At 48.1% G+C, this 23199-nt stretch overlaps 2 protein-coding genes across 2 annotated transcripts; one reads left to right on the top strand and one right to left on the bottom strand.

Annotated features, from left to right (window-relative positions):
* Positions 1-337: 337 nt before the first annotated feature.
* Positions 338-17263, top strand: LOC119458456 (leukocyte elastase inhibitor A-like). The gene is made up of 6 exons (XM_037720296.2): positions 338-498; positions 4622-5030; positions 5903-6158; positions 12285-12454; positions 14719-14901; positions 16956-17263. Exons 1-6 carry the CDS (start codon positions 338-340, stop codon positions 17151-17153), a joined length of 1377 nt encoding a protein of 458 aa, XP_037576224.1. The 3' UTR covers positions 17154-17263.
* A 2365-nt stretch (positions 17264-19628) lies between these two features.
* LOC119459411 (sulfotransferase 1C2) lies at positions 19629-22624 on the bottom strand. Its single transcript, XM_037721199.2, has 2 exons — positions 22223-22624; positions 19629-20297 (listed from the first exon to the last, which is right to left on the bottom strand). Exons 1-2 carry the CDS (start codon positions 22622-22624, stop codon positions 19629-19631), a joined length of 1071 nt encoding a protein of 356 aa, XP_037577127.1.
* Positions 22625-23199: the final 575 nt, after the last annotated feature.

Below are 23199 nucleotides of genomic sequence, written 5' to 3'. Positions count from 1 at the left end.
GGAATAGCGGTTTCAATGACGAGAGAAAAGATCAACGAGGGATAGGCAAATTGATGGACTGCTATGCATGTATATAATACCTCTTTAGTTTAAGCAGGCTATTTGTCGCCGCCCCGTTTCGAAAGTGGGTACCAATAGAAACCATCAATCATCATCGAAGTCAAGCTCGCTGTAAACCACGATACCGGACATTTCAATTTACGTTGTGTGGTGTATCTGTCCGCTCACTCGTGGGTAGGGGGCCATCATTTGAGGAATCAACATCGACAACCAACCAAACCAGCCCGTGGTGTCGCGAGATCGGGCTGGCCGGCGAATTCGTCTTGCGCGTTCCACCATGGAAAAGGGTGCTAGTCAGAAGGCTCAACAGCCGTCCCAGAAGCAGCAGCAGCAACAAACGCTGGCACCGGCGTCCGTCCAATCGTGTGCGTCTTCGGCGAAGCCCATGGCTCCCGTTCAAGTGGCCGATGAACCCGAACAACGGCAGGAGCATGTCGTGTGAGTCGTTGCTAATCCTCGTACCCAAGGGGGTTTACAAAGTTCGTATTATCAGTGCCATAAATTTGGAATAGGCACTCGCGATGGGCTTGGAAATTGGCGCACGCCTCTCTAATTTTAGCAGAATATGAATGTTCGGTTCTGTACACTGGCCTGTCCGAAAAGCAACTGTGTGCAGTGAAAATGGTGGTCCTGTACACTCTAATCTTGGTAGCCTCTAAGGTTACCTATAAACATGAGTAACGAATAAAATAATGCTTACATCGTCCGTCCTTTTGATGTTTTGATTATATTGCTCGTGCTAAGGGTTACAATGACGAAACGTGAGTGCGACGGGAGCTGTTTATTAGTGACTTTGATCTGCTGCCGGCATGTAACCTCTATATTGTAACCTATAGAATTTTAAGTAACCTATTATCGAGACTTTACGGAGGCATCATATAGAGATTGGAAGTTCGCAATTTACACATCAGCAAAGCGCAAGGTAATGTGCCTGCGTGCACAGATGGTTGATCCGCTTGATAAGCATTTGTACGGATGCTCAGACGCAAATTTTGCCTGATGGAAAATTACTCATTGAGCCAGCAGAGCCGCATATCGGAAGTAGCCCGCGGAAAATATGTTCTGCAAGAATAATGACGATTCTTGCCGGAAGTACAATCACCGACAGAACAAATATTATACAATTAGCGCTTTTCACAGGCCCTATATACATGTGACCTGCAGAAATCAACTTCATTGTTCTAGCCCATCATATTCATTTGTTACACGCGATTTTGTTGCATGTAACATTTTATATTACCCGATAAGCCGACACATGCCACCGCAAGTGCTTTTGTTGATGTTTGTTTTGATTAACACATTCACGGATTGGGGACCGCTTTTGACGTATAGGTTTAGTTTACTTCGTGACACAATAATGCTCCTCTGGTACTTCTGGCTTATTCATGAGAAGAGAAAGAAAGCATCATCACTATTTTGGTTTATATGGTAGGAACCTGGAAGGCGCCTTTGCCGTGTTTACTATATAAGTGCTAAACTGGTTGGGTGATGGAGCGAGCTCAATCGCAGACTGATGTACCAACATTTTTATCATATTAAAGCCAACCGGCGCAATGCATGGTTGCCTAGAAAGCGTCCAAAGAACTTAATGAGTGTTGCCCCAACGGAAGATATAATGATTAAGCGTCTTTAGCAAACAATCTATGCAGCCGAGGTGCGAAATTGGAGCAAGCAAAATGCAATCATTATTTCGCTTGGCACGTGTCTCCAATTATTATTTCTGTACTGAACAACGGTACGAGTAAACGTCTGCAACACATATTTCACTATATTGTGCAACAACACGGTTGGTCCAACATGCCAGTCCATGCCAGCACGGAAACCCAGCATGGAAAAGCCGCACACACCCGCTCCACTGCCGCGGAGCCGTATAGACAGATGAAAGACACAATTGTCTGAAGTTCTACTGTGATGACAATAAAGAATGGTTGTGTTCAATGCTAAAACATCGCATCCAAGAGCGTACTCTGTCCATAATTTTTTTTTTTTTTTTTTACCCTCGATGAACCTGTTTTTGTTTGAATATGTGCAGCCGGATCTGAATGTCCGAATCGTGCTTCAGTGCAGAAGCAGCGGTCATGTTTTTATGTCATCTCTTCGCGTCTCCTTATATAGTTGCAGCATTGCATGACGGGACGGAGTTGCAAAGATGGCGTCATGAGCGGTGCAATGTTAAAGTCACTGGAACCCGGAAAGTACCGCAGCCCTTTCCTCTTCGCTGCCGCGCCACCGATTGGTCAGTTACCGTCATGTGATCACTTTCCGCCATAGATGGTCCACGCCGCGCCGGAGCGGACAAGCAAACAAAGGCATCGCTCGCACACGCCGCGCGTAAATGAGCCACTGACGAAGTCAGATTTCGCATTTTGTGTAATTTAGAGCATATGTAACTTTCATAGACTTAAAACGAAAGGAAATGACCGGGTGCTGCGCTTTCGGGTGTAGCAACCACCGCGAAAGCAGTTTTCGCGATACCAAGCAGAAAGAGCGACAATAAGAGCCGTGCTATCTGACTGCACCGGATAAAGCGCGACAAATTCACTCCCGCCAGGTGAATTTGATAATATCGCACTCAAATTTGCGGTACCATCGAACTGCCTAAATGCATATCATGTGATCGAGATGCTTCTTCACGAATTAGATTAGAAGCTTGGGCGGGTTGGTCGTAGTTCCTAACGGCGGTATTGCGTTGCGCGCGAAAGTATGTAGGAAAAAGGACTGAGAAGAGTAAAGAGCACTCTTTACTCTTCTCTGTTCTTTTTCCTACATTTAGCGCGCTACGCAATACCGCCGTTATGAACTTCTTCACGAGTTTTGTTTCTTTGCAGACTGCGGTTTGCCTTGCGCAAGAAAAGCGAGGAACTGCTCAGAAATATAGAACCGAGCAAAATGTGTCCCGAAGAGCGTTGGCTTTCGTAAAAAAATAACATAATAATGTAGTGAGAAAACCACTGCAATAAAGATCCACCGACCTGTAAATTTTCGAATACTAAAATATACGTTTTCTCGTGTGTTGTTTATTACTGCTTAAAACAACGCGAACGTGGCCAGAATAACTGTTTAGCATCCCTTTCCTTGTACTGCATTCAGGGACTGTTTATCTTCGTCGAAGTCGACCTGTATCAATCGTTTCGAGCGTGGGTAAATCAGTAGCCATGTTAGAAAGCGATTACATCCACGCTTATAAACTATGCGTGACAGTGCTTGATACGTAGTTAGCCTGAAAATCATGTATGAGACATGAGCATCGGGTTCGTCTTGCATTTAGAATGGGTGGCGCACAGTTGAAAGCTTCATTTTCCGAGTACATGTAATTTATATTGTATCTAGCTAAGTGAAATACGGTTTTGTTTGTGGATTTCACAGTGCCTGCAGCTGCGACAACCATCGTGCCGTTCTTCGCTATAAAAACTCTAGGAAGAGCTGCTCGCGCTTTTCGCAACGCATCGAATAGCTACGAGTTAGCTACGAAGGTAACACAGTTAATGTAAACAAACCCGAGATTCACGTAGGCCTGCGACGTATAAAATTCTTAAAACACGAGTAATGTTGCTTAATTATGCACGCCGTTAAGCAATTTAGTATACTCCTTGGATAGCTTCCCGACGAGCACAAAACTTATCGGGAAGGAGAACAAACGAAAGGACGGGCGCTCGAGCGCCCGTACTAAATGGTTGAACTTGCCAAAACCACGATCTGATTATGAGGCACACCGTATAGTGGGGGGACTCCGGAATAATTTCGACCACCTGGTGTCTTTTAACGTGCACCTGAATCTAAGTACACGGGTGTTTTCGCATTTCGCCCCCATGGAAATGCGGCCGCCGTGGCCGGGATTCGATCCCGCGGCCTCGTGCTCAGCAGCCCAACACCATAACCACCGAGCAACCACGGCGGGTCGACAGCCCGTATCTGTATCGCTGATTTCGCTTCATGCAATTTGGCGCCTGTAAAAATCTTCCGATCATACTTACCTGTGCTGTTTCGCACGTATAGTAGATGTACCATCTCATCTTCTATCTAAACGACGGTGAAATGTGTCGATTTGGGATAGTATAAACCGCTGAAAGCGAAGCTACATAGCTGAGGTGCTGCCGCTCGAGAGACGCGTTGGCCCAGATCTGGCAACAGCAGCACAGTGCTGCCTGCGCGCGCTCCGGCGGTTGCGGTACTTGCATTGTCCTGGTTTGTCTGTCTTCAGGATAGTTGGGCTTTTGTTTTTTGTTTGTTCTGTACTTCCCGTCGCTTGAATGGGTGGACGCTTGTCAGCGTAGTATAAGTGATGGTATTCGTGCGTGAGTGCAGTAATACGTGGGCTTAGTACAATTATGCACAGCCGCGTGTATGTTCGGACGCGCGCACTGCTTCCCCTTATACATATCCACGTTCAATCACACCCTCGATCACTCGCTCGCCCTCTATCCCACGTCAGCGAAATCAGTGTCGAGCGACTATAGGAGTGAGTGCACTCTGAGTGCGCATGCCAACTATAGTGCTTATATCCTTATCTATAGCGTGTGCACGCGTTCATTCGGTGTCCAATCTGACGTCCCTTGTGCAGCGTGTCCCCGGAGGAGGTGACGGCACTAGCCCCCACCATTACGAGCGCTCTGCTCGCCTTCACCATTGAGCTGCACCAGAAGCTGCGCGAGGTGGGCGGCTCCAAGAACGTCCTCTTCTCGCCGTTTCTCGCCGCGGGCGCCCTGATCGCGCTCTTTCACGGCGCTAGGGGGCGCGCGGCGCGCCACCTTGCGCGCCTGCTGCACCTGCACGAGTCAGACGCGCCTCGTGCCGTCGCGTACTTCGCGCGCTGCCACGACCAGCTGTTCGCCTCGTGGCCCAACCACCACCGGCAGGGCTTCAACGCCACGCACGACCTGGCGCTCATACGGGACCGGAACCTGAACATGCTGGCCGCGTACGTGGCCTCGCTGTCCCCCTGGTGTCGCACGGAGCCGGACTTCTTCGAGGTGAGTGAAGTCACGCAAGCAACAAGGAGTTTTACAGCGAAGCTGGGCCGGTATAACGTAAAACTATTCTAATCTGTTCTTATTCCAAATCGGCCATAAACCCTCCGTGATAGGTCAAAACGTCTCCAGGTCTGCCCATATGGGCGTGACGGCCGCCCGGCCATGTGGGCAGACCTGCACGTTTTGACCTATCACGGAGGGCTAATGGCCGATTTGGAATAAGAACAGATTAGAATAGTTTTACGTTATACCGGCCCAGCTTCGCCTCCATTTGGTTAGGATCTTTTTGTGGCGTGCTCACGCAAGAAATAGCAGCTGAAAACGAAATCGTCACAACGAAATCTTCAATTTAAAAGGAGGCGCCTCTGGTTGTAAAATTCAGGCTACATAGCTAGTCCAGCTATGTTGGGCCCGACTTGGTCTAAGCCCAATGATTGAAAAAAAAAAGTAAGGCCATTTGCATAAAACTACGAATGAAAGAATTTGCAATAGCAAGTTTCAACCTACCTTTTTTAGACACAGGGCTATGTACACTCGGCGTCGAAAGCTTACTGACAACGGTATCTTAGGAAAAGCAAAACCTGAAACAAACCTGAGGCAGGGCATGCAGCCTGGTATTCGGATGTTATGCGGATTCGGATGAACCAGTGAATGTCGTGAGGACGTACCGAGGACGTCGCAAAAACTGTGAGGACGTTTGTACCATTTGAGGACGTCCTCGGGACGTGGAGTGTTGTCGGGGAAATGACACGCAAGAGACTTCACGAACTAGTGCGAACAGAAAGTATAATTTGATTCATGAAGCAATAATAGACCCACCAACTTTACTGCGGTAAGTGCCGCTTCCCAATCTGCCTTCCCTATCCACACAGGCGGACATGGGCAGCGCGGTCATCCGCATGGACCTGTGGATCCGCGCCCTGACGGCGTTCGCCTTCCGCGAGTACGCCGTGTTCGAATTCCCGCCGTCCACGGGCCGCGACCCGGTCCTGCTTGTTTCCATCGCCGTGCTGTTCGTCAAGGGTCGCTGGCGGCAGCGCTTCGAGCCGGGCTTCGGCGACTTCCACGAGACGCCCAGCAAGATGCGCGCCGTGCGCGTCATGCGCCGACGCGGCAAGTTCCGCATAGGTGGGGTCGCGCGCTCGATTACCGGTCGCAGAAGAGGCCGCGTTTCGATGGAGGCCTTCCTACGAGGACTTCGAGATGCGATGGATGACGGAGAATCGCGCAGGCATTAATAACGAAACATTCAGAGTATAAAGGAAATTTCCTTACGCGTAACCCTTGTTGCAGTCAAGTAGGAATGGGCTTTTTTTTTCCCCCACTTTTACTTATGTTTCATTCGAAACAGGAAAGAGGGAACGTGAGTTTGAGGCAGGGCGCCGAATGACATAAAGAACGGCCCAGTACTTATGCATCTAGGTGCCTGTTAATGTACCCCACGTGGTCAGCATTATTCAGGAGCCCTTTCCATTACGTCGTCTCACATAGCTTTGGAATGCTTCTTTTGGAATTTTCAACTCAAGCGCAAGCATTCGATTATAATCAACCAGTAAACACACGAATAGATTAATCACTGTATCTATCGATTCATCAATGAATGAATAAATCATGAATGCGGGAACGAATTAATTACAATGCGCGCAGCGTTTAGCGCCGTTCTCTTCATTGATATATCAAGTGACACGCTGTTCATGAGAAATTGGAAACTGCTACGCTTGAGCCGGGTGAACTTGCAGCAGTGCGCATGCGTGCGTGTCCGGATGTACTGCAGGAGATAGGGGATTGGTACCACGTGATAATAACGTTGCGTGACGCAGCCGTATCAAGAGACTGCAATAGAAGTGCGGGAGCGCAAGAATGTTGGGTCGAAGGGAAACCAACAGTGACGTAATTGTTGTATTTAGAATACAGAGGAATGATGCATCCGATGCCTGAACATCATCTTCTTTATTTAGTGTCCCCGCGCCACCATCCTCATCTTCTTTCCTATACAACATTTTCCCGGTCAAAAAAAAAAAAAAAAAAAAAAAAAAAAAAAAAAAAAAACTATCGCTTGCGTAACGCATAGTCCCTGAACTTCAATGGAGTTCTTTTAACTCGCGCGCTCTTCCGTGGGGGTTGGCCGGTCATTCTGTCCTGCAGTGAAGACGGCTGAGTACTTGAGTCACTGCTGGCTTGTGCTGCTATTTCTTGCCGTGACGTAGATGGACAGTCAGCATGTTGTTCACTCACAGGAAATGCACTACCTTGAAGAGACTCGTCAGGTAGTGGTAGAGTCCATTCTAGAATACCAGGTCGATTGCCTGTGAACTTCTCCGCAGCTTCAGGGTGCATCGCTTGAAATTTGGAAGCGTTCCACACTCGACCGTCATCCAAAAGAAATGAAGCTGGCCCTCGTTGCTCAATAATCTGCTTCGGTTTCGAAAAGCGCGAAGATATTTTCCCGTGAACTGACGACTTTCTCACGCGGACGTAGTCGCCGACGGCAAAGTGTCTTGTCCGGGCTCCGCGACGGCAGTCTGTGTAAAGTTTGGAAGATGCTTGGTTTTGTCTGACACGTTGGCGCAGCCATTTCATCGCTTGTGCTGGATTTTCGTGAAATGAAGAATCCGGTAATCCAACAATGCTTAAGCGTGTTCGTGGCAGTCGTCCGTGCAGCAAAACGGCGGGTGCAACTCCCGTTGTGGCGTGAGGTGTGCAGCGGTAGACCCCCAAATAGTCTGTCACGGCGACACGGATATCACGCCGCTCGTATACTGCCATCTGGACAACAGATTTGAGGACTCTGTTGAACCTTTCTACAAGCCCGTTTGCTTGCGGGTGATAAACAGAAGAAAAGCAATGGCGTATGCCATGTTCCTGAAGGAATTCTTCAAATTCAGCCGAGCTCAACTGCGGTCCGTGGTCGGAAACGAGAAAACACTTGTAGCAGAAAGTTCTTGACTGTCGCCGTAGAAACTTGTCTTGAAAAGAAAACTTCTGGCCATTTGCTGTGATAATCAATAAGCGTCACTGCATAACGGCATTTGATGGGAGCTTGCTCAAATGGGCCAATAATATCAATGGCAATCTTCTCCCAAGGGTTGTCAGGGAAAGCTACTGGTTGCATAGGTGCTACGGTTGGCCGTGCTGATTTGTCACATGACTGGCAAACAACACATGTTTTAACCAGTTGTTCCACGTGGTTATCCATTCGAGGCCACCAGTACAACTCTCGCAAACGGCTTTTCGTACGACTGATCCCCGGGTGTGATTCGTGTGCGACTTCCATCAAACGACGAGTAAGGGTACCTGGAACTACGATCCTGTCACCACGGTAAAGCAAGTCGTGTACAATGGATAGTTCTGCAGGTACATGAAAATATGGCATTAGCTCCGCTTCCAGAGATTTTTTATCCGGCCAAGAGGACAAAACAAAGTCCATGACTTTTGCGATTGTACTGTCAGATGCACTCTCCGCTTGTAATTCTGCAATGGTTAACATCGGAGAAAGAAGGCAAACAAACTCATCTTCGGCAACCTCATTGGTTTCTCCTTGCAAAGGCAGTCGAGAGAGCGCATCAGCCACCACATTATCGCTTCCCTTACGGTACTCTACGGTGTAGTTGTAACAAAGAAGTCGCGCTGACCAACGTGAAATTCGCAATGGCCGATGTCCAACACCTTTGGTTGACAGCAAGGTGACAAGAGCACTGTGGTCAGGTTCGCAAGACAAAGGGGCGACCCCAAAGGTACACGTGCCAATGTTCACAGGCCCAAACACATGCTAAGGCTTCACGTTCGCCTGCAGAGTACTTCCTCTCTTGTGGGCTCAAGGTACGGGAAGGCAAAGGCAACCGTCTGTAGAATTCCCTTGTTATCTTGTTGCAGCACAGCGCCCAGTCCATACCCGGAGGCATCGGTCGTGACGATGGCGGGTAGGTTCGGGTCAAAGAAATGTAGAACCTTGCAAGTTGTCAGCAGTGATTTCAAACGAACGAAACTCTCTTCGGCAGCTGGCGTCCAAGCAAATGGCTCGTTGCCTCGAAGCAATGCCCGTAAAGGTTCCACAACATCCAAAAAATGGGGAACGAACTTGGAATAAAATCCCGCCAGACCAAGCAGGGAACGAAGTTCATTGATGTTTGAAGGCGCCGGAGCTTCTTTCATCGCTTGGATAGATGACGCTAGTGGAAAGAGTCCTTTGCCGTTCACAACATGTCCCAGAAACGTTAGTTCCGTGACGTCGAAAACGCACTTCTGGTTGAGTTTTAGGCCCGCTTTAGAAAGTCGTTGCAAAACGATGCGAAGATTTGAAAGATGGTCTTCTCGAGAACGACCATATACGATAATGTCGTCGATGTAGAAAAGTACACCTTTGCACCCTTTCAGTATGAGATGCATCATCTTTTGAAATGCTGATGGGGCTGAAGCCAAACCGAAACATACTCTCTTAAAACGAAAAAGCCCGTCGTGCGTGATGAAGGTAGTCAGATCACGACTCTCAGGATCGAGCTCTAGTTGATGGTAGGCAGACGCCAAATCCAGTTTCGAGAATCGCTTGGCGCCAGCTAAGCTGTGCAGCAGCTCGTCTGTCTGTGGTAGTGGAAAGCTGTCAACAATTATAGCTTTATTGGGCTCTCGCAGATCAACACACATTCGTATTGAACCATCCTTCTTGCGAACAACCACTATAGGAGAAACCCACTGAGAGGCGTCAACGCGCTCGATTATGTCTTGGGCTTCAAGCTTCTGCAATTCAGCCGACACTTGTTCCCGAAGGGTAAACGGCAGCCGTCGTAGCTTGCTGGCAACGGGTGGCACGGAATCACGAACCTTAACTTTGTGTTTGAATCCTTTGGCAAGTCCGAGCTGTTTGTCAAAGAGGTGTTCATACTCTGAACGTAGCTCAGCTGGTAATGTAGGAGTGCTGGAGGCTAATGCAAGGCACTGAAGCGCTTTACCTTCAATATTCATCTGTAGTGCCGCAATGGCGTCTAAGCCCAGTACAGTGGTGCCTTCAGATACCACATACAGAAGAATACAAGCAGTTCTGTCTTGGAACGCAGCTGAAGCGACAAAACATCCTCGAACTCTTATCTTGGACTTGGAGTAGTCGAAAAGCTGCACTGAGGTAGGTTTCAAAGGGTAAGAGCTTGCAAAAAACTGGTGATAGAGTTCTTCAGTCAGGATAGTGACAGACGATCCCGTATCAACTAGAAACGAGATAGGGTGACCTTCCACAGCGACGGATCCGTAAATGCCATGCTTGTTTCCATTGACAACACAAACTGTTTTTCCGCTACTCTGGGAGCTAGCGTCGTCGTCGTCATCAACTTGTCGAACTTCAGCTGAATATCCAGACGACCTACACATAAAATCTAAGCGGCCAATCTTCTCGCAGCGACGACATCTGCGCTTGCGGGCCTTACATGCAGGACTGTTTGCAAGATGATCAGTCGCTCCACAACGATAGCAAGCTCGAAGGTTCGTGGCACCTTGTACGGGATGCTCAGATGCTTTGGCTTTGCACTTATTACAAGTTGTGCGTTCATTTGGTTGTTCAGAAGACCGAGAAGAGCTTTGCGCGGTTTTAACGTGATGAACTGAAGCCTCGTCGCAAAATTCCTTAGCATGACTCACGGCTTCTTCGTACTGATTAGCAATTGTTATAGCTCGTGAGAGCGTCAGTGATGAGCCCTCAAAAAGTAACCGCTCACGTAAATGATGATTCGTCGTTTTCGAGACAAACTGATCTCGTAGCATCTCATCAGCGAGGCTTCCGAAATTAGTCTGCAATGAGGATTTGTAAAGCAGAGACGTATTCTTCCGCTGTCTCACCTGCATGCTGAGCACGGCGACTGAAACGTTGTCGAGCCACGATGACGTTGACTGAACGCTTGAAATGATCCGAAAGCAGGGCGATTGCAGAGTCATATGCGTCATTCGTCGACCCGGTGTCACCTGTGCTCGAAGGACTAGTAGCGGGAGCAGAGCCAGACTGCAAGTCCGCTGGCTTCAGTGTGGAGAAGATCCGCTGCCCCTCCATACCAAGGCATGTGAGCAGGATAGCTTTTCGGCGTTCGGCTGGAAGCTCTGAAGCTCCAGAAGCCACCATGTACGTCTGAAAGGCCTGCTTCCACTGGTCCCATGGGACAGCCGGATGACCAGGCGAAGGCAGGAAAGGCGGTGGCGGTTGCAATCCCGGAATGCTCATTGTGGTGATGCAGCAGGAATCACCAGGACTGTTGCACTTGCATGGGTTGAAATCTCGTCGCCAATATGTTGTATTTAGAATACAGAGGAATGATGCATCCGATGCCTGAACATCATCTTCTTTATTTAGTGTCCCCGCGCCACCATCCTCATCTTCTTTCCTATACAACAGTAATCAATGCTTTTTTTTTATTCAAAGCAGATGGCGACGCGAATTAAGCTGATATATGAGTAACAACAGCACTCAGCTTTTGTTTGGAAATGACTTACGCTTTTGTTTACTGGCGATCTAATAATTCTTATGCGAATTACAGCCAATTATCGAACAAATGGGTCGCACGGGACGTTCACGAAGCACCGAAACTGCGAAACCACTGCTCAACTAGGTCTGGAATACTACATGTAGTAGTGCTCAATCAGCGCGTCACCTTTGCTTCGTGAATGTCACGTACAGAAGCAGCTGTTTTGAAATCAGGTGCCATTTGGGAAGACATCTGTATCGTTGAAGAAAGGTGCGCCGAGCCCAGTAGGCGTTCCCGAAGACTGACATGAAGCACGCTTAATGACACACCGTGTCCAGGTTGCTATATTACTTTATTGCTAAATACGCGACGATTTGCACATATATCCCCAGAAATGAAGGCGACGGGGGTGCGAGACGCTGCGTGATTCAACGGGCATCTCAGTTGAAAAATTGAATCCTTCAAGAAAATAACCATTTGGGAACATATTCGGAAAGTTTCAGCACTGTGTTGTAATATCACTCTAAATTGAGCAGATGTGTTATTTCCAAGCGAACTGTATACGGATACGGATACGAAGAACTTTATTATAAGTACTCTGAGAAACGCCGCCCCTTAGGGCGATACCGCGGCCCGCTCCCAACGTGGGGATTGTTAGGCCCAACCTAACCGCTGCATCGCAAGCTCTCTGGACAGCCTAAAGCTCTTGATGGCCGAGTTCCACTTCTGTTCAGTGATGTCCTTATCCTCTTTGCTGAAAAAAAAATTATCGCATTGAACCGAGAACGCCGTAGTTTGTGTGCCTCTCTCGTAGGCGACTGCGGTGACTTGGACGCCACGGCGCTGGAAATCCCGTACCAGGACCCTAGCAAGACGATGGTGGTGTTCCTCCCCCGGATGGAGCGCCTCGCAGCGTTTGAGCACAGCTTGACGCCGGCCAAGCTGCTGCGGTGCCTGGCTAACCTCGAGGAGCGAGAGGTCGAAGTGAGCGAATTTCGTTGGACATCGTTTCGTTGGGACTGTGATGGTGCTGTTGGCGTCCTTATTTAAACTTTGGATACTGGCATGCGAACTTGGGTTGATCTTGCATCTTCCACGTCAAGGAATCCAGGCCAGAATCCGTGAAATGAAGGAGAGGAGTGAATTAGATTGGCGGCCGTGAACTCACGTCCGGAGGCTATTCGGGTCAGTATAGGTGATACCAGTCGTCGATAGAAGTACCTTTTAGTGGCGGTGCACTTTGGGCAGTGTATAACATACTTCTTCTTGCTCCTCGGAGTCTTGAGGATGCTGCCGCCAACGTGTCACATAAAGCAAATGACACGGAAGGTGTCACGCACAGCAAATGATGCGACGTTATAGACGGTTTTAGCTTGTCCGTAAACCTGTTAACCTTTGCGGATTACCGGACTATCAGACACGTGGACGGTAGTAGCATAGGCAGCTTGCCTACATGCAAATGACTTACATAAGTGTTTCATTAGAAGTGCTATATGCCTTAACAGTGCAGTAATTCACATTTGCAGGAGAAACGGCATCCCGTAAACTTTTGCGGTTGACTGCATGTGTGGGTGCGTGTCCCCTTCCTCCGTCGGGTACGACGAGATATATAATTGCCGTGGCTAAACGTATTATACTACACCTGCTTGTCTAAAAGTGTCGGCGGCGACATAATCGATGACACCAATGTAACAACCCCTCCGCCCCCCCCCCCCCCCCCGAAAAAAAAAGAAAAAAAAGAAGAAAAGAAAATAAAGAAATTACATGCAGAATCTCCTGTGGGGGTTATCTAAATGATGCGTAAGCATTTGCTACTAATCACCTGATGCTTCGTCGTCGTATGCTGCTGTATTTGGTATAATTGTGAGAAACACTTCGAAAGAATCCTGAAACAGAGACGCGTGGTTACAACACCGAAATTTTAACTGAGACCAGCATCAGATGACGAAGAAGATGCGAGTAGTAGCAATTTTCTCTCGTGTTATATGATGGTGGGTTTGGATGATGCTGCTTCTTCGGGGAAGATGGGCACTGGCCGATGCGTGCTGCAGTACGTGACGTAACTGAACAGTGTTATGTTTGGTAGACCTCGTACGTAGACGTGATTGATGACGCTGCCTCATCTCGATGTGAAACATTATCAACCGTGATCAGCCGTACTCCGGCGGCGGCTGCGTGTTTCCTCGTTGGGTATAGCACGGCAATGCTTACGCATTTAGAATTGACACGTAGCGGTTAAAGGAGTAATTAAAAAATTAGGGGCAGATTCACACTAAGTGGTGCGAAGACTGGGAAAACAGCGTTGCTAGGCGAAGCGCGGTGACGTCATCGCCAGGCGCAGTTTTCTTTGCACTACAGGGCCTAACCAAGAGCTTAAACAGCTCCGTTGTTAAGAAGGCTTTTGTAACACGCAGTGATTACGTACGCGTCGGAACGTGTCTGCACGCGCCACCCCACGTCTGGGCGCGTTCAGCGTCGGGTTCGGAGGCCACATGTATTGCGAATTGACGCGTGGCGGCGTCGAAACCAAGCTCTGCTAGATTTGTATGACCGCGCCGGAACTGCCGCCCGCGTCGCCTGCGTAGCGTGGCCCCACGTGAGCACGGTGAGCCAATGTGACTTCCGGAACGAAGCTGTTTGATAGCTAGCATTGCAATAATAGCTTCTGAAAAAAAAAATACGAATTTAAAGTTAAAATTTATTTGGTTTTATTGCCATCATGAACGCATTACGTGACGTATCCACTTGACTACCTTGAACATGGCAATAACTACCAACACTGTTGCCGCTACAGAAACTCAAAGCGCAAGCGACGCGTAGCAACTCACGGATCGTATCGTCAACAGCAAAAGTTTACGGGACGCAGTATCTGCCAAGAAAGCGAATTCACGCGAAGCGTGATCACACAGCCCCAAACTAAATGTTCAGCATGTAGTAGCTTTCACCACCTACATATAGTGTTTCATTATATTAGAAGTGCTATGCCTTAACAGTGCAGTAATTAATTCACATTTGCAGGGGAAACAGCATCCCGTAAACTTTTGCTGTTGAATGTACGTGTGGGTGCGTGTCCTTTCATTCGTCGGGCGCGATGAGACGGCGTGCGCAGCGCGGCGAGTGGGGACGCGTTCCGACGCGCACGTCTGGTTGGGAACGTAGTACACGGGCGAACTCTAGCACTCTAATGTGAGGCCCGAAACTGTGATGTATGCGGTTCCAATTCGGTGTCTTTTCGCATCCCAATTAAGGTGACGATGCCCGTGCTTCGTCTGAAGCGGCATACCGAGCTGGCGCGCATTGTGTCGATGTTGGGCACGGCAGAGGTGTTCAAGAGCCGCGGCCAGCTGGGCGGGATCAGCGACGACAAGAGCCTGTTCGTGTCCACGCTCACGCATGTCACCGTGTTCCACGCGAACGCCAGGGGAGGAAAGGTGAGCGCGCACACGTGGCGTATCATCATCATCATCATCATTACAATCATCATCATCAGCAGCAGCAGCCGCCGCCTATATTTATGTCCAATGCAGGACGAAGGCCTCTCCCTGCGTTCTCCAATTAGCCATTTCTTGCGCTAGCTGATTCCAACTTGCGCCTGCAAATTTCCTAACTTCATCACCCCACCTAGTTTACAGCCGTCCTCGACTGCGCTTCCCTTCTCTTGTATTGTACGGGACGTATACAGGGTGGTAATTTTTAAAGTTTTACGGAATTTTTAAAAATGGCCTGTTGCAGAAAACACTATTCTAGTTCTTGAGCTGGTTTATTCAGTGAGGCGCGGACATTAGTTGCACGAGAAATCTAAACACCCATTGAGCTAATTAACAAAAATTCACTAATAACCTTCTTAATTAATTACTTTACGGCACATATCGCAATATAAAAATTGCCGGTGATTTTGCAAGGCGTATATAATTAGAATGAATTATGTTCGCAATAAGCAAATAATACATAAAATAGTGCAGTGAGTAAACAAATCCTACTAACCTGCAGGTGTAAAGCGCCTGCAGCGACGGAATCGTTATCATGCAGTCCTTTAAAATGATCTGGAATACCGGTAATATTCTAGATCACTATTACTGGGTTACAGGAGCCGTGGGCACCATTAGCAGAACTGGTAGCGACACCTTGTGAGGCTTTGTCAAACTGCAATGTGCTATGTAACGTAAGAGTTCTCGACGGAGCAAAACCTTAAAAGGGCTGCACGTTAGCAATTCTGTCGCTACCAACGGGTTACAGCAGCGGTTCAGTAGTTTATGATTGATCACTGGAGTATTATCTTTGTGTGATTTCTGGTTAAGCTTTGCGTCATAAGATGCCGCTACCAGCATTTTTGCTGCGGTTATCCTATGCGGTAACCCGGTAAACCAAAAACGGTAAGAAGTTTGATTACAGAATTTTAGAATGTCCCCTATTTCGGTGTACGCAAGCCGATTAAGCGGATTGCCGGGTGATGGAAGAGGCGAACGTGAGTGGCTATATTGGTGGCACTATACATGGTGGCGTAGAGCTCAAGCAGACAGACTCAAGAGTTAATATTCCAGCAACCAAGTGCACTCTATTGCCCTGCTAGGGCAAATTTTCCTAACACTGCGTGCACATTTGATTAATCTACAAAAGCTTCGCTGAACAACGATTCCCACGAGTGCGTGGTATCCGCAGTAATGTTTATTTTAAAGATGGAGTACATTGTATTTTCAGGGTCAACAACTAGCATAACAAGTTTGCCGAACATTTACCATATCACAAAGTCCCCCGCCAAAAAAAAAAAAAAAAAAAACTATGAAATCTATCACCTCACGGAAACGTACCGGCTCTCGAGGTTTTGACGCGAGATTAACAATATAGGCCTTTGACCTTCAGTTTCCGTTCTAGTAGAGACCTCCATACAGCGAAATTGACGAAAATATAGTTTTTAGAGAAGCCTTAATCAGTCTAAGCTGATTTTAAACTGACTAAGTTCCTTTCAATATTCCGAGTAAGATAGCACCTGTGGGTCTCTCGGGACAGAAGTCGCAGATGTGCTCCGCACTTAGAGCCAGTGAAGGAGAAATCCAGGGCCCGTGCATGAGCCTCTTCAATGTGGCTGGCCATGAGTGTTAATAAGGAAATTTGCTCTCTGATTCTAGCAAACGTTAACGATCGAGCTTCTTCGCTTACTGCTGCTGGACCTTCGGTTGCGTCCAATTGAGCTTGATATGTCCACTCCACACGAAGTGTCGCTGACAGGCAACTGTGAATTCATAGTTCTGCTAATGCCCAAGGCATTAGCAGAACTTGTTCTTTGACTTGCCGGTTCATTCTTCAAGCGATAACTGTAGCGTTTACAAGGCGGACGCGAAGTCGTCAGTGTAACGTTCGTCTTGTCACCTTTCTAGTGTCCGTCTGGTAAACGCTACGGTTATTGCTTCTTAGTGGATACCCGGTCCAACAGTAGGCCTGCTCTCTTATTGACGAGTATCGAAACGGAATCGGTCTTAATTCCTAGGGGGCGCCCTCAACCGAGCCCCAGACCACCACCGGATCGTCCCCGACGAGTTCTACGGCAGCACCGGAGCCGGTCAGGTTCACCGTTGACCGGCCTTTCATGTTCCTTGTCATGAACAAGGACCCCGACGCGGTGCTGGTCCTTGGATCCGTCAAGCGGGTCTCCTCCAGGAAGAACAAAGCGCAGTCCGCTAATTGACAGAAGCCGAGCGTCATTGCCATCACTGGCGCTTGGATTGCGCTCCAGCGCCTCGTGTCATCTATCCTAGGTTTGAAGTGAAAGAATAGACACACGAGGCGACGTTGCATTTTTTTTTTTTGCTCGCTCGCTAGTTTTCAAATCTCTTTTGCGACTTTATGTTTATTGCAGGAGTGCACGAATATTCGAAATGTTGCTTTTCGAATATTCGAACTATCTGTTTGGACTCGACGTATACGTTATAGCTAACTCAAGCGCAAACACGCGATGGTGAAAGCTGATAGAACAGGACATTGTCATTTTTTTTAAATATTCGAGGTACTTGCTTTCTATTCTAAACAAGGGAGAGGTTACCAGGAAGACAGAGGCCTGAAGGGAATTCATAACCGTGGTAGAACAAGGAATGTCGCGGAATTCATCGACATTCCTTGTTCTACCACATTTAATCCCGTGCTTCCATTCCAAATATTCGCCATACCTAAAGCGCGAACACTCACCGGCAGAAATTAAAGAACGAGACAACATCGTCCTTTTCGAGTGCTCGAACTACCGGTTTGGATTCGAAATAAGTATTCGTTATATATAACTAAAGTGCTAACGCGCATTCTTTTTGTCACTCTGTCATGGGCATTACGCTTTATGACTTTCAAAATTCACTTTGATAACTCTTGCGAAGCATCTAATTGAAAATTTCGTAATCGTTTTTTTTCTCGAATATTCGGTTATCGGCGAATATATATACGGGCCTTGCCTCAGGATAGGCTTTAGAATACTTTTTAGCATGCCTGTCGTTGAAGAGGGCCCCGCCTGTAGGCGATTGGCCGCTTGAAGTGCCCACTGCCGATCAGCAACTAACATGGTGACCTTTAACGTCTTAATCCTTTGCGAGCTCCTTTTTACTGCGACAACAATCATGTGGACACTCCAGGCGCATTTCTGCCGTCGCCGTGATGTGACGCATAAAGTTCAAGGGCGATAAAATCTTCGCCGCGTGCCGTATGCGGTATGTGCGAGTGAGCGTGTGCGAGGGTGAGCCGACGATGGCGACTCAATTTCGCGCGCGCGAGGAGGGGAAGGACGAGGGAGATTCTACCCCGGCGGCTGCTGCCAATGGCGCGGCCGCGCGGGCGCTATCTTGAAAGTGTTCTGCCATTAGTTCAGTCCAGGTGCGCTGAGGGCTAGCGTTGTTCGAGATGCAGCACGAAGGTCAATTCGCTCGCTGCTGCAGCTGCGCTTTCCTCACTCCAGCGTTTTCACGGCGAGTTGCTGCGGTCATCTATAGTGATCATGTTTCGAGTGATCATCGAGTGATCATGATTAACGTGTTCATATGTGCTTGTGCGTGCGTGACACCATGCTTGTTAATTTAGTTAGTAAGCGAATGTTTACAAGTTTATACGGCCGATAATGCTACTATCCATACTTCCTATAGCTGTCTATTATTTTGCTATCGCAATCGATACTTCGCCTTTCAGGAGAAACTGCGCATTTTTTTTGCTTCATTTTAGCATTGTGTGTATTAAAGGAAATAAATTATTTTTTATACCTTTCCTGTCCACGATTTTTAACCTTAGCTGTAAAAAGGCCCGTTTTTCGAAGCCAGTGCGCCGCAAATTTTCTTATTCTATTCGATAGTTTCACTATTCGAATGCCTCAATCAGGGACGTGATTTGATCCTAAATTTCTATTAGGCCCAATATAGTCTCAATGCTTGATTACGGTCCAGTCTTGCAATGTTATGTATTTATTAAAATACTTTCCGGGCCCCAAGGCACTACAGAAAAATGAAAAGTACGTGCAGCTGGTAATAACAATAAAAATACAACGCATGTTGCAAGGCGATATTAAACTGATCATCAGTTATGGCGGCAGTGGTGACGGGAAGATGATTCCATGCGACGTGCAACGAAAGAAATGTGTGACAAAATCTCGATCGTACCTACGAGATGTTGCATACTTCGGCGTCTTTTTACGCGTCACGTTGAGCGTTTTTATTTTGCATGCCTAAATATTTTACACACAAAGATACCTCATACAGGGTGATAGGAATCTGCATAAACATAAAGCACACCTTGCGAGCGCATGTAAAATTTTGCAATATCGCACGGGTCGGAGGCATATATGACCCACATTTATGTCTGTGTCACAGCTTTTTTGGACTAGCGCAACCACTAATTATTTATAATGCCTTCAGTGTACAATTAAACTGATGGGGGGGGGGGGGTAACAAGACAACATATAAAATTTTAAAAGCGCACAATGATTAACCTACAGAATACAAGAAAATGTGCTTCACTGCATCTTGCTTTCGCAAGCGCCACACATCTCTAAGGCATATACCACACACGAGAGGCTTCAGACAAGGGGCTTCACTAACCAGTATACAAACACCAAGTATAACTTGCTATCACGAGTAAAACAAATGTAGACATGAAAATCATCTTTCACATTCCACTCGCCGAGCTGACGACATGATCACTCCATCCACTTCTGCCACATGTACCACATCTTGGTTCCTCCAATCCTTTCTTCGCATAGCTGCTGTAGGCGCCGCGCCTGGTCTGGCTTGAGGTGACGCTTCCACTCACCCACTTCACCCTTGCGGAAGTGATTCGCTATAAGGTTGTCCAGTGGTTCGCCTCCTTTTAGACGAGGCGTCCCCGCGCTGCGACCGAATGGGGCAGGCGAAAAGGGGCTGGTCTTGAGACTGCTGAAGGACGTCTTGTCGACCACGTACCGTAGGAGTCGCTCGTCTGCGCGAAGCTTCGCTGCTACGGTGGTGTCCAGGAAGTCGGCGATTTCGAGTGTCACGGTGGCTGGCCGTTGCTTGAGCGTCTCGTAATAGAAGAAGAGGACGTTGGAGTCGTCGCGGCGGGCGTACCAGGACAAGACGTGGTCGAAGTACGAACCGAAGGGTACGCGCGCCTCCAGGAACTGCTCGAAGAAGTCATCGAACGTGGTTCCCGGCGGGAGGCCCATGGACGGCTCCGCTCGGCAGTGGTGGTAGAAGGAGACGACGCAGTCGAAAGGGTTGCACACGACGACGACGTACTTGGCTAGCGGGTGGTACGGGGATAGCCAGAACGGGAGGTGGTGCTTGATAATGCGAGGCTCGGGAAGCTCTTCGACCACCTTTCGGCCAACCTGCGCGGTACAGCTTCCATCTAGATTACGTCACACAGATAGATACATTGGGGAATTTTATCTTGTCTGTAAAGTTTTGACATGTTGCGGTTACTCGGAACGTAAACGTTGGGGACCATGTTGGTGATTCAGAGTTTAACCAGAGACGATAGCGGAGCAAGTATTGCATTGACCAACCATGTTCTACTCAGTTATTACTTAGCTGCTTATTGTCTACTTAGCTGCTTAGCTTGCACTCAGCTGCTTATCTGGTGGTGCGAAGTGTCCACAGCGACGTAATCGTTAACACGCAGTCTTCCCAGTTTACTTTTTACTTCACGAGAACACTTATTTTAACACGAGAACGTGCCTTACGCGTTGTGAGTGGATATAGAGTAGGAAGATGTCACTACCAGTATGCCTGCTGCCGTCTAAGTCTCCATTAAACCGATATTTTGTGAAGGTAAGTATATTTGCGAATAAGCTAAAGATCTCGATTACAACGCTTTAACAAGTCCGTACACCTATTACCGTTTGCGTAGTGCTGGAATACTGGTTGTAGACGTCAGCAGATGCTCTGCTTGCGACATTCTACCGCGATGGGCTCAACCACAGCAGACAGAAGCGCTATTGCGATGGCTGACTGGGTTCTATCGGAGAACTGTGATACTTGAGTGTTTAAATACTTACATGACTCTGGCTATACATAACCGCTGTCGTAGACACCTTGGCAACAGGACAATCATTGAGGTATATATAGTGTTGTCACTTAGACCTATCGTCGAGAACATTCATACAGTCTGTTAATGTTTCTAGCGTGCAGTGGTTTAGCAAAGTGTCATGAGCTGTAGCTGCGAGCACTGCTAGCAACAACTTAAATCGCCGGTGTTCTGCTATTCCATAAATGGCAGTTGCTTTGGGGTTACCGCTTTAGACAAAACCGGGACGCAAACGAGAGCAGCAGTTCTGCTGATGACCTCTGGTGATGCATTGGCACTTTAACTATATTTTTCAGTGGAACAGGCTTTTATCTTTGGGGCTCTTTAACCAGAGCCGCCAAATCATTCCAGTCTAGAGATTCACCTAAAAACTATTTGCCGTGCTGCCTCCATTATGGTTAATCTGTGGTCACTATTTAGCTCCTTGTACAGTTGTCTCACTACCTTATTAGTGCGCGGTTACCACTGTTGTCGTCATTTGTCTTACTGCCATGCATATGTTTACTGGAAGTAGGCTATGCAGTTAGTTATAGAACACCGTCTGCCTTTCTCGGTTTTTTTAACGTGCGCTAAAATAAAAGTGAACTGCGGAGCTTCAGAAAATAACTATCATCATCATTATCATCATCATACTTATCATCAGCATATGTTTGTGTTCCCTGCAGGACGAAGGACTCTCTCAGCCATGTCCAATTACCCGTCTTGCGCTATAGCCGATTCCAACTTGCGCCTGCGAATTTCCAAACTTCTTCACCTCACCTAATTTTCTGCCATCCTCGATAGTTACCAAAAGTACTTGCAATAGCGTGTTCATATGCCGTTTGCACACGGTGCTGCATGGGCAAGACGCAGATACGCACGTTCGTGAAATACCTGTGTGCGGAATTGTGGCGCCATCTAACGTGCGCTTGGCGAATGAAGGCTGCTTCTTCAGAGACTTAGGCGTGCACATATGCGCCTTTCTTTCGGATTTTCTAGCTTCTTTTGTTTTTCTGCGTGATTAGACATATGGGACACACAGTAGGCTTCATACGAGATGACACGAATCGGTGCAAACAGTAAGTATACCCTCCTGCGGCTAGCAGCACAATTTTGCGTGTTTATACGAATCTCGGGGGCCCACATGACAAACGAGCGGCTTCAGACTTCACTAACCATGAGTCCGTGCATGCGTTAAGTATGACGTGCGATCGCAAGTAAAACTACGCGCTACGGAACGGGGCTCACGAGCTCCAGGAAGGGCACATGCCGTGTCACAATATCCTTGAAGTACGGCACTCCCTTGTCCAATCGGTCCAAGTTCAGGAGCATCCAGACGATGCACTGTGTCCACGTGACGCCCGTCTTTGGGTAGGCGGCCACGAATACGTCGCTCGGTCGCGCCTGATACCGGAGGGCGTCCCGTACCACTTCAACGTTGAAAGCCTTCGGTGGCACCGGAAGACCATCAACGACGTATACCAGCTCAACCGGGCCGGTCGGACCGGGCAGCGTCGCACCACCAGAAGGAGTAGCCGGCTCCTCGACTTGGTCGTCGGCTTCGTCGACGTTCAGAGTTAGTTTGCAGAGGGATCCGTCGTCGGTTCGGTTTCGGGAACGTATCCCTAGCAGTCGCATTACGTTCGCCATCGTCGTGTAAACGTTCTTCGAACGCACTTTGAAGAACAGTTTGAGCCAGGGCTCTCTATCTCGAGTTACCAAAATGGCGAGAATTTCATTCAATGAATTTGGATGACATGGCGCGCGGTCGCTTCGCTGCTAACTGTTATACGTAGCAGTGCTTTGGGAATGACCACACTATCCTTACGGTCCACACCTCAGCACCCATTTAGAACTATGGGCGCGCCTGTCACAACTGCGATGCTTCCGAACGACAACGCTGTCTCCATCATCGAGGCATCAGTCTTCGCATCCACACGATCGAGAAGCTGGGACCAATCACACTAGCGTGACATCGGTGACGTCATTAACCTGTGTGGTGTGACAGTCCTGGACTGGAGGCACCAGTTGAATTGCTGATTGCGTTGCCGCTGGGAAGGAGAGTCGGCCGAGGCGAATGTCGCTACCGGAACCAGCAAGAGAGCGCTCTAAAGAAGTACAACATTATCGCCAAGGACATCGCGTCGTCTCCGTTGTGGTGTTGGCTAAACGGCCATGTGAGATAGCAAGGCTGGTACGCATGAACGAATTCGTAAAGAAGAACG

This window comes from Dermacentor silvarum, chromosome 7, assembly GCF_013339745.2.
Source record: "Dermacentor silvarum isolate Dsil-2018 chromosome 7, BIME_Dsil_1.4, whole genome shotgun sequence".
Lineage (NCBI taxonomy): Eukaryota > Metazoa > Arthropoda > Arachnida > Ixodida > Ixodidae > Dermacentor > Dermacentor silvarum.
The sequence above is the reverse complement of the archived record's forward strand: the minus strand, read 5'-3'. Positions and strand labels throughout refer to the sequence as shown.

What these genes read in the sequence shown, in the direction of transcription:
- LOC119458456 (XM_037720296.2), top strand. Translation starts at nt 338, where the DNA reads ATGGAAAAGGGTGCTAGTCAGAAGGCTCAACAGCCGTCCCAGAAGCAG. An exon ending in CGGAGCCGGACTTCTTCGAG is followed by an intron (nt 5,031 to 5,902) that starts GTGAGTGAAGTC and finishes CTATCCACACAG; the next exon opens with GCGGACATGGGCAGCGCGGT. An exon ending in TCGAGGAGCGAGAGGTCGAA is followed by an intron (nt 12,455 to 14,718) that starts GTGAGCGAATTT and finishes ATCCCAATTAAG; the next exon opens with GTGACGATGCCCGTGCTTCG.
- LOC119459411 (XM_037721199.2), bottom strand. Translation starts at nt 22,624, where the DNA reads ATGGCGAACGTAATGCGACTGCTAGGGATACGTTCCCGAAACCGAACC. An exon ending in ATGTGCCCTTCCTGGAGCTC is followed by an intron (nt 20,298 to 22,222) that starts GTGAGCCCCGTT and finishes TGTACCGCGCAG; the next exon opens with GTTGGCCGAAAGGTGGTCGA.